At 40.7% G+C, this 16,592-nt stretch overlaps 1 protein-coding gene across 1 annotated transcript; it reads right to left on the bottom strand.

Moving 5' to 3' along the window:
- Nucleotides 1-6: 6 nt before the first annotated feature.
- On the bottom strand, nt 7-15,038 carry camk1a (calcium/calmodulin-dependent protein kinase Ia). The gene is made up of 12 exons (XM_031847044.1): nt 14,756-15,038; nt 13,172-13,290; nt 6,824-6,955; nt 5,842-5,916; nt 5,064-5,202; nt 4,826-4,952; nt 4,458-4,533; nt 4,256-4,368; nt 4,079-4,157; nt 3,031-3,118; nt 2,724-2,892; nt 7-1,743 (listed from the first exon to the last, which is right to left on the bottom strand). Exons 2-12 carry the CDS (start codon nt 13,255-13,257, stop codon nt 1,640-1,642), a joined length of 1,188 nt encoding a protein of 395 aa, XP_031702904.1. The 5' UTR covers nt 13,258-13,290; nt 14,756-15,038; the 3' UTR covers nt 7-1,639.
- Nucleotides 15,039-16,592: the final 1,554 nt, after the last annotated feature.

The following is a 16,592-nucleotide window of genomic DNA, read 5'->3' as shown; positions in this document are numbered from 1 at the left end:
TTTTTTTCTGCCTGTGCCTGGGCATTAAAGAGGAATAAATAGATTATACATAAGCAACGGCAAGAAAACAGGCTGAAAAAAAAATATTTGAGTTGTAAATAAACAAAGTACAGTTGAAATGTCACTCAGGTAGAGACTTGACCATCACAGTCAATGCAAATGATAAGTCCACTGTGCTGTGTTGTACTTTGTCAACAACATTACTTCTGGTGTTACTCACTTCACATTATACAGCTCAAAGATACAGTATTACATCATTTTTTTCAATACAACATAGTAATAATAATCATGTGTGTTTATACTAATTGATCATCATTCATGTAAACATATTTAACCAGGTCATGCAAACAGTAGACCAAAACTTCTTCCACTAGAGGTGCACAGCACAGAGCAGGCGGAGCGCCCAAACTGAGATCCCACTGACTCAGCATAAGAGATTGCCAGCAGACAGATATTTAGACGCTTGTCAGAAACAGAACAGAGAGGATGAGCGTGATATGAATATGATCGTTTTCTTCCCACGCACAGTGGATTCTCAACTTAATCGCATCTTTAAAATAACTCCCCCTGACATGATGTGAGCCCACGTCAGATTCCTGTGATTTACAGACTTACAGGGATCTCAGTTTGAGCCTCTAACAGAACAGCCATTAAACGAAGAAAAGAAAAGTCTCCTTTTGATATTCATACATTTTGATTTCCCATTTCCCAAACAGAAGCATGCAGACGCTCCAGGTCAGAACCACTCTTCACAAACCCAGTCTGAGCCAGAATATAGAGTCCATAACCTCCAGAGTCACCCTCCACTTTTCAAAAACGTCTTTTAGAAAAATAACCTTTAAAAGGACAGAAACACTTAATATGAGAAAGAAAGACAGAGTGATCAAAACAGAACAAATGAGCAGTTGGCATCGACAGTGAAGTCATGCCTTGAGGTTAACTCTATTCAACTAAACAGCTACTCGGTCAGTGACTAGACCGAGTCACATTGATGGGTAAGAAGTATAAAGACATGCAGGAGTAGCTTTCAGTAGTTCCCTCTGGAAAGTGTTTCCCCTTTTCTTTGTGCCCTGTCTGGCCAGATTTTTGGAGAAAGCTGCCAGTAATGTAGAGCGTGTGAGAGCCAGATTGATGCAGACGAACGGTAATTGCGATTAGAGGTAGATGTGACAGATCATATACGAACAAAAATAATGGAGAAGACTGCCTTTAGGCCACTGCCTCATCTTTGATTCAGACTCCAGAGGCTTGGATCCTTCCTGTTAGCTAACATCCAGAGCCACATTTTGTAATGTACATGCTGTCAAATGACCCCTGTCTGCTGACGCTGCACAAAGGACAACTACATGTTAGGTTGCTAATCAGGCAGACTGGCCCTTTCTTTAAGTCACTGTCCACTCGGCGTAGCCTTGCATTCTGTTCTGCAACAAATTTAATTTTAAACTTGCGTGTCTTGATTTCGGATGTGTTTTTGTTACGGGGGGAAAAAGACTTGCGTTATGTTTCTCCACACTGTGACAGTGACCTGCTAAATGTGGATGTACTCTGGCGGACACTGCCTGATAACTACTCTGCATTCCTGGCCAGACTGGGCGGGGGCGGGCTCTGGGTGCTCCGGGGATACAACCACGGGAGGTGCTCAAACGCGACTGGCTGGCCTGCAGCAGTAGGTGCAGCTTCTCAGGCTGTCCCGGTCTGTGCTGCCCTCGGTGCTTCCGCGACGGCCGTCTTCAAAGTGGGACACTAGTGATTAGAGCCAAACAAGGGAGCATATGAAGTAAAAGGGATGTTCTGGTACTTTTCAATAGTATATACTCATAATAATGGCCATTCTGAATATGGGTCGTAATATCCTTGCACTCACCGCGTCCTTTGTAGAGATTTGGGAAATTTGACACCTTCAAAACAACATATCTGACCAAGCAGCAGGAGTTCATTAAAGCTTTTCAAATTAATTTCCTTCACAATGAAGTTAGCACTTCATATTTAGCTAATACTGGGTGCTAATTTCTGTGTTTACTTTCTGTCAGAGACAAGTGTTTGTTGGTGGCATGTGCAAGGTTAGCATGAACAAAAGTTATTTTCATTAAGAGAATAAGACCCAGGTTGAAAATAAAATGTTCCTTTCACAGGTTAACTTATGTTCAGGAGAACAGTCGTGCCTCATCTAAACCTCTCATCACTTGTCAAACCTTACAAGTTGACCCATCCTCTCCTGTTTGTCTCAGTTTTCTTGACTCCCTTCTCTTGCCCTGACCCACTCACCTCCCTCCCTCTATCCCTCTACGCACTCATTCATCCTGTCATCCCCCTTTTCATCCCCGCCATCCTCCCTCTTTCATTCAATCCCGTGCAAACCTCTCCCGTCTTCCCCTTCTCTACCGTCTAAGGCTCAAAGTTGGATGTCAATGCCTGAGGAAGATCTCTTCCTTTCTGCTTTCTACACATTTGTCTTAGACCAGCCAAACCTGCGTCCTCCTTTTCCTAATGCTGCATTTGCATCATATTGGGTAGTTGGTAGAGATGAGAAAGATACTTGCTCAAGACAGTTGTATCATTGCAAAGTTGACTGCAATAAGGTTAAAATACTGTGAATATACAATGTAGCACAATATCCATTACATCAGTAACCCTCTAACATACTGTGGCATGACTCTTGTATGTGAAGAGAGCCAGACGTCTGAAATAGACTGAGAGTGTTTGTTCATTTATTGATAACTTACAGCTCTCCTCCTCCCCATTCCCCAAATCGTCTTCTTCCTCCTCCTCTTCCTCCGGGAGCAGATGTCCATGGCAGGGACTGGTGGGAGTAATCTGACTAGGTCCCTCGAGACTAGTACCCAGCTGCAACTTCCGCATGTGGCGCACCACCGCTGTGGCATTAAATGCTTGCTGCATGGACAGAGAGAGAGGAAGGAAAAGCCTGTCTGTGTCTGACAGCTACTGAGGGAGAAAAACAGCAAAGGTGTACAAAATGTGTGTCTGCCAATCTTAATTTCTGCACGTTCACGATTCAGCCATGGCACTGACCTTCCATTTACTTTTGGCAAAGTTCTTCTTGATTTGAGCGCTGACAGATTCGTGGATATTCTTGTCCAGAGCTGTGTCTCCACAGATCCTGAAAAGTCAATCACAGAATATGCAGGCAGTTGCGTCACCTGGCTGAGGCTTATTCGTCTTCTTATTTGTCAATTAGTAGATTGACAGAAAAATACATCAGCAAATATTTTAATAATTGATTCATTGCTCCAGTAATTTTTTCAAACAAAATGCCAAACTTTAGCTCGTCCCAGCGTCTGTGAATATTTGATACTTTTCTTTGTCACAGATGCAATGCATGATGGTCCTCAAACTAACACAAATTAGACTGTGGACCCCTATTTGATAAGATTTTTTCCTAGGGTTCCCTCTTTTGGATGTGTTATTACAGAAAGTGTATGAAACCCATGACCAAAATAGACTTATATTCGGCCATTGTGTTGCTTATGGGTAGAATTATAGGGAAGATTAATTATTCCCCTTTTGCTGGGGTTCCCCTGACCACACTTGAACTACTGACACAGCACTGATGGTTGGATAAAACAAGATATTTGAATGTGTCACCTTTGGCTCTGGAAAATCAGAATGAGAATTTTTAACAAAGAGATTAATCAATTAATCGAAAAACTAATCAACAGATTAATCAATAATGTCAAAAAATGGTTAGATGCAGCCCTACTATTAATATCTTTTTCAATTTTTTTATACATTGTTCTCACTTTTTCTCTCAAGTTATTCATTTAGTCTGTTAAAAGTCAGAAAATAGTGAAAACTGTCCATTATCATTTTCAAGAACCCAAAGTGACGTATTTAAATTGCACGTTTCGGTGTTTCGACCAACAGTCCAAATCCCAAAGAGAACATCTAAAAGCTAGAGAATGCATGAGAAAATTGAAATGGTTTCATTTTTCAGTTCCGTCAACTAATCAACTAATTGGCAAATAGATTTCAACACTACACACAAGCATATTGAAAGGGATGAGTGTGTTCTTAGATATTCTTTGAGATATAAAGATAGTGAGTATTTTGACTTTTTTACCATGGATGCTGGAGGGCCTGATCACATGTATATCTCTTCAATGATTCTTTCTCCATTAGGTGACAGATGAAGTCTTTGGCTGCAAACAAAAATCAAGTTCATGGAGTAATACTCAACTCTGATCTGCTAGTTAACACTCGTGGATCTGCTGTACATATTTTTAGTAATGGGTAGTACCTGAATCTGAGATGTCATCCCAGTACGGAGAGTCAAATTCATACTCCGCTTTCAGAATCTGCTCAAATAACTTGGAGTCGTTTTCATCGTAAAACGGAGGATATCCACATAACCTGAGGGAGAGATATTGGAACATAATCAATACTATTACTAACTTACATTGCTTTACACACTTCTCAGTGATGAATGAGTTCAGACTTACAGAATATAAGAAATAACTCCTATGGACCAGCAGTCCACTGCTTTGCTGTACGGCTTCTGAGCGAGCACCTCGGGAGCTGTGATACACAAACACAGCGGACATTCAGGAAAAGTAGAAAAATAGAGCTGCAGAGGGGTTGAATTCAAGTAATCTTGACCGTTTCTGTAATACTATGTGATCCAGGTCATGTTAAACAGGTAGAGAGCACTTGTGAAACACTTGCAATTGACTCAGAAGTGGATGAAAGAGCTTCTCACAGCCAAATGAATATAGAGGGGATATCAGTTGAAACAGCAAGTGCTAAGTTCACATGAAAGAGATGGTGGAGGTGAGGAGAGTCTGGCTGACCAGTGAAATGAAGGCCTTACCCACATATCCAGGAGTACCGCAGGCTGTGGACATGACACTGCCTGCTCCCTCGATCTTTGACAGTCCAAAGTCACTGATCATGATTTTGGAGTCTTCGTCCATACTGTAATACAGCAGATTCTCTGGCTACCGATGACAAGAAGAGCAATCAAAGAGGAGGGTTAGAAAAAGGAAAAAAAGCATCAACTGCAAGCCAGATTGAGCTGTTTTATTTCTGTCTTCCCTGAGCAATGATACCTTCAAGTCTCTGTGAACGATTCCCATATCGTGGAGGTATTTGACTGCATCCAAGATCTGGTGGATGAGTTGGCTGGCATCTCTCTCTGTGTAGAAACCTTTCTCCACAATTCTGTCAAACAACTCGCCTCCAGATACCCTGCCAGGTGAAAATCAGAGAGGTTTTGTATTGAATTTGGGCTGTAAGTAACGCTCACGCTGTGCAGCCAAATATTGTTCAAACCACGAAAAAATTCAATTCTAGATATATATGTTGCCAAATATAATTTTACAGAAATTGTGAGTAAAATGATACAGACAACATCTAGATTATTTGGTGCAGTTAAAAATGTACTTTGACTTTGAGTATTTTAATTGATACAGATAAATGATGCACATGTGACATATATAAATATATATGGCAATAGAATGTGGAATAAGATGATCCTAAAAGCTATTTAAAGGGAAACAAAAGGGGAAAACTGAATGTTAACTGAATGTTAATGTAGTAAAACGGCCATCACAAGTTCTCAGATCCCCTGGCGACATTTTTAAATGTTTTGTTTTGTCCCCAACCCCAAAATATTAAACTTACAATTATGGTAAACAGAGAAAATCAGCCAATAGTCCATTTAAACACTCCGAACTAGACATTTTTGTTTGACAAATTCTTGCCAATAAATTGTCAGTAAACCGACAAATTGATGAATAAAATCTTGACAGTGAAAATGTATGCTAAATGCACCCCTTCTATCGTATTATTGGCCCTTGTGTAAGACAAAGAGAAAGAAAAACTTACAGCTGCATGACAAGATATAGGTGGGATGTACTTTCAAAGATGTCCTCCAGCGTAACAATGTTGGGGTGCTTGATTCTGAGGAGGATTAAATGGACAGAAATCGTAACTTTTCTGTTTTAAATTGGTCACCAGGTGGCATACTTGCTGCATTATTCAAATTCAAAACTATCTGTTCTCTATTTTCTATGAAAGGGCATACAGTTAATTGGGATCTTTGCGTTTTCCCTCATCTCCTACAATATCAATTAAAAAAGCCTCTCAGATCAGATACAGAAAAGCTCTAGATACAGTAACGACCTCTTGCTAAGAAACACAATGACCGGTATACAGCTGGAACCAGTAACAAAGACCAGTTTTGAATATTGTAGTTGTCGGGCTTGACAGAATCTCACCAATTGGATTGTTTACTGTTATGAACCAGCCAACAGACAGTCGAGCATCTCTCTTGGCTCTCAAGTCAAGTTGACACAGCATCGCTGTAACACATCGGCAGCTGAGATGGGACTTTTAGTAGAAATGGTGTTTTTTTCAGATTAACTTCCTTCAAGTCTCTCACTCTCATGACTCTCTCATTTATCTAATAGTGACTTTAGGTATTTGACCAAACTCCACTCCTCCCATTCTGCCATATCTCTCTCCTTCTATCGTACCCTACCCCCCTCTCCACTTCCCCCACCCTCTCTGTCTCTTTCTCTTTCTTCAATACACTGCTGCAGGGAACTCCGCACCATCTCCGCCTCTGTGTGCTGTTGCCCTGGCAACAGGGACACTAAAAATAGGTCTATCTTCTTTACTCCTGACATTTCCGGTGCACAATCCTACTGTTTCTACTGACACCGTGCATTTAGTCACCCATTCAATTGACCCCTTGCATATATTATGCATCTGCGCATGCATTGCTGGAAGACACTGCCCTGACTAATTTGTCCCGTTGGACACAAAGCACCTGCTGACGCATTGCGAGGAACCTAGGTGACCTCACCTGTGTAGTACAGCAATCTCATTTTCGATGTTGTTCTCTTTGCCTTCCAATGCTTTCTTGGGGATGCACTTGATGGCCACTAGCCTCTGAGTCCTCTTCGCCTCTGCTAGTACCACCTCTGAGAAAGCTCCCCTGAAACACAAGCAGTCGAAACACACACACACACAAACATATGCAAACGTTAAAGCAAGTAAGAGGAATGTGTTGGAGTGTGGGGTGAAATAGACAAGATGGGAGAGTATTGTTCTTAGGCTCTACAGGCCATGATGGGTTTAAATTTTACAGATTTTACAAATTTTAAGAAGGAACTAATGAGACAGAACATTCAGAGCTTTTCTTGCAAATCATTTTATAATTCTTCATATTTCTTCAGTGGAATGGTGTGTTTGTGGTTGATTCCCACACTAAATAAAAAAAAATATCTCCAAATACCAGCCATCTGTATGTGTGTGTGTGTGTGTGTGTGTGTGTGTGTGTGTGTGTGTGTGTGTGTGTGTGTGTGTGTGTGTGTGGTGTTTTGGTGAATAATTCAAAATGGTGACATTACTGAGAGCTTTTGGGGCTGAGGAAATGCTCAGGAGGTGCAGCAACAGATGCATTTATATTTATATCACTTGTTTAAATAAAAAAAACTATTTTTAATCTCTTCAATAATAGATACAGTAAATGTGGTGTGGCTGTTTCTGAGGGAGAGCCAACTGCATTATGTATTATGGTGATGGTGAGAGGCAGAGTAGTGTGTATTTACACAGTCTCCCCAAAGGAGCGTGGGAGGGAGCTCAGGAGGAGGCCTGAACACACAAACATTGTCAGCAACCGCAGGGATCCTTTACATGCCTGTGAAACAGCACCGTCATGCAATACACAATGGGAGTTCAACGTTCATGTTTTAGCCATTATTCCCTCTTCCTTTCCATCCGTCACACTGTGGAACACCTTGAGGACTTCTCAGTCTGAAGTTCACTTAAGTGTGCAACCCTAAAATGAAAGGATGCAGACATCACACGGCTGTTGCCAACAACAACCATGTGATCAGGAGGCAAACCTCTCTCACGTTGTGTTTATTCTGCTTTTAACAGTTATTAATTATAAAGCACTAAAGTCATTGTGCAACCCCGACCGTCTCTTTGTGCACCTCCTCCCATCAACCATGTCATAATAAATGCCCAGTGTGGAACTGCGGTAATCCTTGAGCTTTGTACCGTGGCCATCTTGTGCTCAACGAAGCAGCGCAGCAGAAACGTTTGCACAGTGAAGCTGATGCACACGAGGGGAGACGATTCTCACACACATCTCCGGTTTCATTTTTTAAACAGTCCTTAAAATAATCTCAAAGCAAAATCACAGGAAGCTCCAATTCTCATCGACCCATAAAAGCATTTTAATGTGTTTAAGTCTGCAGCATTTAGAGTGGGGGATTCCTCAGAGGATCAGGAGCGACAAAACTCTATTATTGGTGTGTAATAATCTATTTAGTCTTATTCTCCATTTACTGTAAAATAGAAGGGGCAGTTGGCCAGGACAGGGAGACAGACACGAAGTGGCCCTAAAGGTGTATTTATTGTGGGAACTGAAATGTGTCTGCTTCTGGTCATGCATGGAGACCTTGATTATTTTAATAATTTTATAGTGAAAAGGCAACGGTGTCCAAGAACGCATGGTGGTGTCATCAAATATCTTATTCTTTCATACCAACAGATCAAAACCCAAAGAGAAAAGCAGCAGAACCTAAAGATTGAGAAGTTGGAACCAGATCATGTTTGAAATGTATTCTAGTTTAAATTCAGTTTACAGTAAGAAGAAGATGGCAGTAACAACAGTATCAGTATAGCCTTATTTTATATTATCAACAGTATTACTGACAGAAACAAACAGTAAATATCTGCCTTGAAATATTAACTCAATTTCATACTGTATGTGACCTGATCCATGCTTTATCTATGTTACTCCTCAAAAGAAAAAGAAAAGCTTGCCTTTCTGTTGCCGTGAGACACGTTGTAATTACTGGAAGCATCCAGTTGATAATTTCTACTTGGAGACCGAGTAGGGATGGGCTCTCAGGGGGACGGCAGTCAGAGGAAGAAAGGAAGAAGCTACTGCTGTTATTCATCACGGATGAGATTTAGTTAACAGCTAATGTGTAAGTCTCAGCACTATAGGCAGGAGTGAAATGATTATTGTCCAGATTTAAAGACTTCGATTCTTCAGTCTCAGATTAGAACACACAGTTTCTTTTTTTTACACCAGCAATCAGCAACAGACCACTGATATCTTGAATCATCATTTTATCTATTTCATGCCAATAAATAGTCCTGGCGTGCACATTAACTTGCTGTTAACAAATTAAAATAAATGAGTTTCGTATGACTCATTGGCCTCAAGACACACAGCTGACGCTCGGCTGTTTTTGTGTACACGAACAAGACTGTCAACACATATTTTTAGACAATGGATGGATGGATGGATGGATAGATAGATAGATACCACAGCGTGGGACTCTGTCTGACACACAAACACATCACACACAGGTTGTTGAAGACGCTTTAATCCCAGCTGTCCATATGGGAAAATATTGATTCACACATTCTCATACTGCTGTCAGTGTCTCTCCTTGCTTTTCGCTGTGACAACTGTGCTCTTCTTGCACTCCTCCATGTCTTAAAGGCTTTGCCTGACAAAAAAGTGTGATGTAATTAAATCCCATTTGCACTGAATATGATGGATGTGTGCTGCAACGTCAAATGTTGTTCATAATGTTCTTTTTTTTGTTCTAAAGATACACTATCAATCAGGTCAGTCAGGCCCCTTGGACCTGTTGCAGACAGCTTCGAGCATCCATAAGTTTATCGATATCCCCTGATGCAAGAGCGCCCTTCAAGTCCAACATGCCTCCAAGTCCCGAAAAAGCTTTCTATTTTCAGCCTAATCCATATTGTGTTTGTGTTTGTGTGTGTGTGTGTGTGTGTGTGTGTGTGTGTGTGTGTGTGTGTGTGTGTGTGTGTGTGTGTTTGAGAGAAAGAGACACAGAGAGGAGTGGATATGTACAGACTTACAGTATTATCCCATTCCAAACAATCTCCACATTCATTGTTACGTCGGAGTCATTGTGAAAAAAAACTATAACTTCATATCAACAAAGCTTGGGACTGGATCATTCACTTTTCCATCTACTTCACTAAAGTCATGCGTAAGTCAAACCTCTTAACTCCTCTGCTCTTCTCTATAAACAACCAGCATGAGAGCTTTCCAACAGTGTTAAGTACTCGTCACAGTGTTCATGCTCCTACACATTATCCACCTGGACTGCACGAGTAGTTCTTAAAACTCACCTCCCCCATTTCTAGTTCTTATCTTTGTTTCTTTTTTAAGGCACCATTCTTATGCTTTGGCTCTGAGTACAAAATGCATCTATCATAGGCCTAACATCTGTCTCTGAATTTCCACTTCGGTGTTAAAACTCAATTAAACAATGAGTATTCTAATATTCAATAAAATAGCCTTTTAAGAAAGGGGTGCTGGAACTGCTGCTCTTACTGGAAATCAGAACCAAATTCTGCAGCTCTATGCAGGTTTCGTTGTTTTGAGCTCATTGTTTTGAGTTGGCAGACAAGTTCACAAAGGCCGACCATATATTCTCACACAAGAAGTACTCTGCTGTGGATGTTTAAAGGTGCAATTTACTGGATTCAGAGCATTATTGTAGCAGCAACTATTTGCTATTTAAAGATGTAGTGGAGTAATGTCTACCTGAGCAGAGTGTAAAGTCACTCTTGTAAGCCGAGCTACGGCATCTGACAGATTTGTCGTGCAAGCACCCACCCTGTCAGCTCTGTCAGCACGTTTGCCGTAGTTTGCACTGTTAGAACCATTAGCTGCGAGACGTCGGTTGAGAGCAGTTAAGAAGCAATCAAAATGCTCCTAATCTCATATGTAGCACCTTTAAACTGTTTTTACTGCTATATTTGGGGTCTGATATTAATTTGTTAACTGGCCTCATGCTCTTCCTTTCTGTCCCACAAGCTGCCAGCTTGTGGGGATTTCTCTGACCCTAGGACTCATACACTGAACTCATTTTCATATATCACTACTCCTTCAAGTCCCACCCCAACAAAAAAAAAGTTAGCTGTAATCTCATAAAGTGTGTTCCGCCATCACTTGACAAAATTGCAACAGATGTATGGCTCCATATAGAGAGTTTTATCAGAGCTGTACACTTGGCATGTCTCATGAATTCATCATAGGTAGATGACAGGAGAAAAGTGATAGTTAGAAAAACTAAAAACATGTGCAACCAAAGGTTGACAGAAATGATATCTGTAGCGTGGGGGAATTGTTTCAATCTGCTAACCCTGGGACAGCTTGTCCTGAAGTGGACTCCAAACAGAGGTAGAACTGTGAGGATTAGCTGGATCTGGATTTTGATATTTCAACATAAATCAATTAACTTTGTGCACTGAATTCCTGGATAAAGCTCCTCTGTAATCTTCTCTTCGACCATAAGGAGCTTTCCCGTCAACACATTAATTATGCCCTCTGTGCCAGGTCCAGCTATGGCGACAGGAGGGAAAAAATATTACCAAACCCCCCCCCCCCCCCCCCATCTTTATTAAGCAATCTGGGACTGACTATCCTGGCAATTCACTCTTTCAATCCTTGTTATATAACCCTTCACATTATACTTCAAATTACAATCACTTTTTTAAGTTCCTGTGAGTCTGAGTGGATTCATAACAGAAGTTACCAGCATTTAGCAGCAGTCGTGTGTTCTCAGATAAACTGTCAAAGTGCACTGCATCTAGCATGCGCAGCTCTAAGACTTGAGACATATGAGACCGATGGAGTCTTATTTGATGTCCTCCTACAGCACTCGAAATAACCAGACAGCCTCATCACCAGCCCACTGCTATTTCACTTTTTTGGATGTGAACCAGAGTTGCACAGCCATTAAAATCTGCTTCTAGCCTCTCTGGGGAAGCAGGTGTGATTCCAAGAAGATATAAAACAAACACAGTCCATATGGCACACTTGTGTCATCACAGGTGGACGTGTGCTAGGTCACTTCTACTTAGTCTGGGGGGGGCAGCCTGACCATCTGAATGTGCCCCCTGACCATCTGGGCGAAGTCGTGTCCCCCTGGGAAGCGCAGTCACAGGTCTGTGTGAGTCCAGCCCTCACCATTACAAGGCAACCTTTTTCCTGCTGGTTTGAGATTAATTCAGCAATTTATAACAAACTGAATGTGTATTTATTTAAATGTTTATGTAAATGTGATCTATTTTAGATTCCACACTACAAACAATAGAAAGAGGTTGCCACCAGGCCACATCACACACGTAGGTGAGTTGAACTTTTGAAACGTTTTTCAGAGAAATCTGAAAAACTTTGCTTTTGCCATGAGCATACATTTGCTATTGATCCTTTCAGAAATTAAGATCAATACATAACTTTTATTGCCTTGTTCATACAATATGTCTCTCACATCCTCCAGTCAGTCATCACATGAGCAGAGGAAGGTGCAGCTGACTACATATTCAGATATAGACAGGTTATATTAAGATATTGCAGGTTTCATTAAGTTTAGTAGTGTTATTCGTATGCTTATAACTTGTGGGCGATAAGAAAGAACTACTGCATTTTGTTATAATTTAGCTTTAGGGCAAGTAGCACGATGAAACATGAGCTTTCACTAGTTTGTCACTGACAACTGCCTCGCATCCATTCAGGACTCCTCTCTCCTGACAACAACCAAGTCAGAGCTAACATGAAGGCCAGACTACCTAGAACTCATGATCCCCTCACAGTTATGGCTATAACTAAGACCAACAACGTGGAAATATATTAACTGCTTCCAAAACTAGATGAAGTAAAGTTATTATTGCTTTTGTTATTATATATTCTGCTATTTACTTTGAACAGTCAACCCATAAAAACTTGAATCCATTTCAAATGTTTCTGCTCAGCTCAGAGGAAAGTCAAACTGGCCGAGGGAAAGAAATGCGTCTTTGAATACTTCTCAGCAAGTGGGGAATAATTGAGTCAGCATCCAACAGCGGCCAAGAACAAGACAAGTCTGAGTCGAAATAGGCAGAAGTGACAGGCACGTCCAAAATGTCTGTTAAATTTCTAGAGGGACTCCAGAGTCCAGACTCAAACACTGCAGCCCTGACAGCATGCAGAGATGGGGGAAAGAATGAGTTGTGCTCCCCTTTGACCCTCTTGGTTTCTTCAACTCTATGTGGTTTGTAAATGTACTCTGTTACCTGCAAGTTAACTGACACAGCTGAGATGTTTGAGGGTCTAGGGTCAGCCTTGACCTGACGACAGCACTAAACTAGAAGTGCAACTTACGTTCCCAGCACTTCTTTGAAGTCATAATGTTCTTTGATGTCTGATGTCTTCTTTTTCCATCCATTTCCATCCTCTCCAAGAGGCATCCTACAACGCTGGTCGGATTCGCCACACTACAGCTATGGGGCAAAAAGGAAAGAATAAAACACAAAAAAAAAATTTTTGTAGATCTCAGAGAATGTACAATTACATTTTGACCCACTGCATGTGTAATCAAATCAAGATACATCTCTGATCAGGAGGATTGTGCTAAATCCAACCAATGGTTCACTGTTCAGACCAGTGACTTTTAATACAAATAAGTGTTAAAGACAAAAAAATCCTCAATGGCAACATGGTTTTGTAACATGCTTTTTGAACCACCCTCTGATGCTGTCTCTATTACAAACATCATTCCAGCACACAGTGGCGAAATAATAGATACGATTTGAAATATGACAATCAATGGGCACTCAACTCTTGAACCATAAGGTAGCCTATACTTAATTAGGAGTATTCAGGCTGCATAATATATTGTGCTTCAGTATCAGTTCAATATGTCCATTACAGTTTGGTTGACTGAATATTCAACTTAAGTCATTAAGAAACCAGGTAATTCCCTGATTGAGTGCTCATGTTATTGCAGCAAGTTTGATTGAACTCAATGTCACGAAGACAAGTTAGTAGTTTTTTTCGTATATGCATGATGACTGATTATAAGCTGAAATCACAAGTAAAAGAAAACACTGAAGCTGTAGACCTGATCTTTTAATGCAGTCTCTTATATTTTAGAGACATAAGCCAGGATAAATGTGAGTAAACATATATGCCTGCGCAAAATGTCATGTACGGTAATAATGAATGAATAAGAACAAAAATGTTCATACGAATGACCAAAATAAACCTGCACACTGGAAACATAATATGATTACTGCCCCCCTAAAAGCTTCAACCCACAACAACTACAGCTTTCTTTGCTGACAACCGACTGGACAACAATGAATAGCAACGAATAACAGAAAGTAGGGCAAACAGTGCAGCAGATACAGATACAGTGAAGGGACTATGCACCGCCGCAAAAACAAACGCATGGTCAGTAGAGGCAGATACCAGCTGGGGGACCTGTGCTATATATAACATCTGAAGATTTAAAAAATAAGGTTGCTCTGAAGAAGAAGAAAAAAAAATCTACAATTACAAGAGCTCAGGTGAAATGGAAGCTGCGCTCCACTGAGAAACATTTGGTAACCTGCTCTGCATTAGGGCTGCAGGGCGTGAATGGCAAGCAGGGGGTTGAATGGGAATTAAAACGTTCTGCCGGTGCGATGGGTCTGCGATACTGAAAATGAGTCCCACTTTCGTGTTGGCGATCATGCATGAGAGAAAAAGGCGGTGTGGGTGTGCGAAGCGTAGCCTGCTGCAGCGCTCAAGGGTATGGCAGTCAAAGGAAGGCAGCATCGTTGGGTTAGATCAGGAGGCTGCAGGCATGCGACACGGAGGCGCACACATAAAGCTTTACAAGTTTTACTGCCGACAGAAAAAAAAAACGCACGATCGATAATACATTTCGGTGAATATATGACTGTAAAAAAAAAAAAGACGTACCTAAATTGCGATCTGTGTCTGTGATGTGTTCTCCTTCCCTCTGGGAGCGTTCTGGTTGCTGTGCTTGTGCGCAGCGCTCAGACTTCTCCTGACGTCAAGAAAAGCAGACGTCTGTGGACGTAGTGCAGCAGAAGAAAACACTCACTGTTCTCCAACGTGATCTGCGCTTCACCTTATGAGAGTCGAGCCTACTGTCTGTCATTTGTGAACAGCGTTTATTTTATTTTATTTTACATAATGCTGGTAGTTTTCAGAAGGCTTCTCGCAGTCAATAACGCTCCCGCGGTGTCAGAGTGTGCAGACAATTTCAGAGTCTTTGAGAAACAGGCAGAACGTGTCACTGCGAAAAATGTAACCTATGAGCCTATCATCACACAGCACTGACAAAGCACACACAAGCCAAGCGGCCTGTTTAAATGCAAGTCTTTTTATAGGCTACTTAAATATCAGTGTGGTTTATTAAACAAATAGGCCCAAATGAGCACTTGCAGAGAAGTAAACCTCGGGTTACCCACTCATCTTGAGGCAACGCCCTGCTTCGCTCTCTCACAGCATCAACACCTGGATGTTGGTCGCAGGTCACAGAGCCCAGCAGAGGCGTGCCGGCCTAATGTTAAGTAACAGAGTATAGGACAAAATACAACTGCATTTAGCACGAAAAAATACAAAAAGATATATTCACCATCTTTTTTACAGTCATATGAAAAGTTCAAAGGAAGTTTTTTTGCTGAACTCTTTGTTTTACCAACACATTGCAAGGTGTTCCATGTTATTTTGCCAACCTCTGTATTATTGTCCACAAGCTGTTTTCAAACAGGACATTGATGGAGAACCTTATTTTAATATGGATCCTGTGTGTTCCTTGTTTTTCTCTGTTGTCCTCATGTTGAATGCTGTAAACAGTTCGTTTCTGCAACTCTGTCCCCAAACATCTAACCCTTCATCCCACTCTCCAAGCAGACAACCAAACGCAGTTAATACATTTATTGAAAATGTGTCCACAAAAACGTATAAAAACTAGATTAAACTGTATACAAACACTTCAAATGTGATCTGTATTAACTAAAGCTGTTTCAGCCACACCCAGCGTGCAAATATATTTATTAACCCAACAGTCTGATCATTTTCGGACCATGGTCAAACATTGCTCCCCTTTGCAGCAATAAAAATGCCATCAGACCTTGAGGCACAACATCTGCGCTCTGACCCCATTTGTATACCCAGACTCTGAAGATTAAAATTTGTCAAAGATTTAAAGAGGTTTTTTTAAACTCAACATTTAACTCCTTCCTGCCATCTACAGTAAACCAGCACAATCAACTAATTTTTGTGTAGAACTAAAACTAGAAAATATTACATTTATATAATTTGACATACTCTTTTAAAACTCTATCAAGGACTCTTTTTTTTACAAATCGGCTTTTGATATACATTTACATTTATTCTATTATTTCATTTGTCCTGTAAACTACACATTTATCACATAACACATGTTTGCCATTGTTTTGATCTATTTTTATTTATGTAAAGCACTTTGTCTTAAAAAATAAACGAGAACATTTTTTAATACTGTTTTGTGCTACAGTAGGCCTATATAAATACATGTTATTATTGTTGTTGTTTGTGCTTAACAGGTTCCTTGTAAATTCTGCGTAAAAAAATACTGTCTTTTTAGTACTACTAGCACTCTTGTTGGGCTACTAACATTATATACACTAAAACATGTATTTCTATTGTTCATTATATATCTTCTTTATTGTGTATCAACAACATTGGGTGTATTACTACTCCTGCCCCGAAGGGGCAGCACTGTTTTCTGTGGCGCGTTCCTTCTCTA

This window comes from Anarrhichthys ocellatus, unplaced genomic scaffold (assembly GCF_004355925.1).
Source record: "Anarrhichthys ocellatus isolate YVR2014 unplaced genomic scaffold, GSC_Weel_1.0 scaffold1, whole genome shotgun sequence".
Classification (NCBI taxonomy): domain Eukaryota; kingdom Metazoa; phylum Chordata; class Actinopteri; order Perciformes; family Anarhichadidae; genus Anarrhichthys; species Anarrhichthys ocellatus.
Note: the sequence above shows the minus strand (reverse complement) of the source record. Positions and strands in the feature narration are given on the sequence as shown.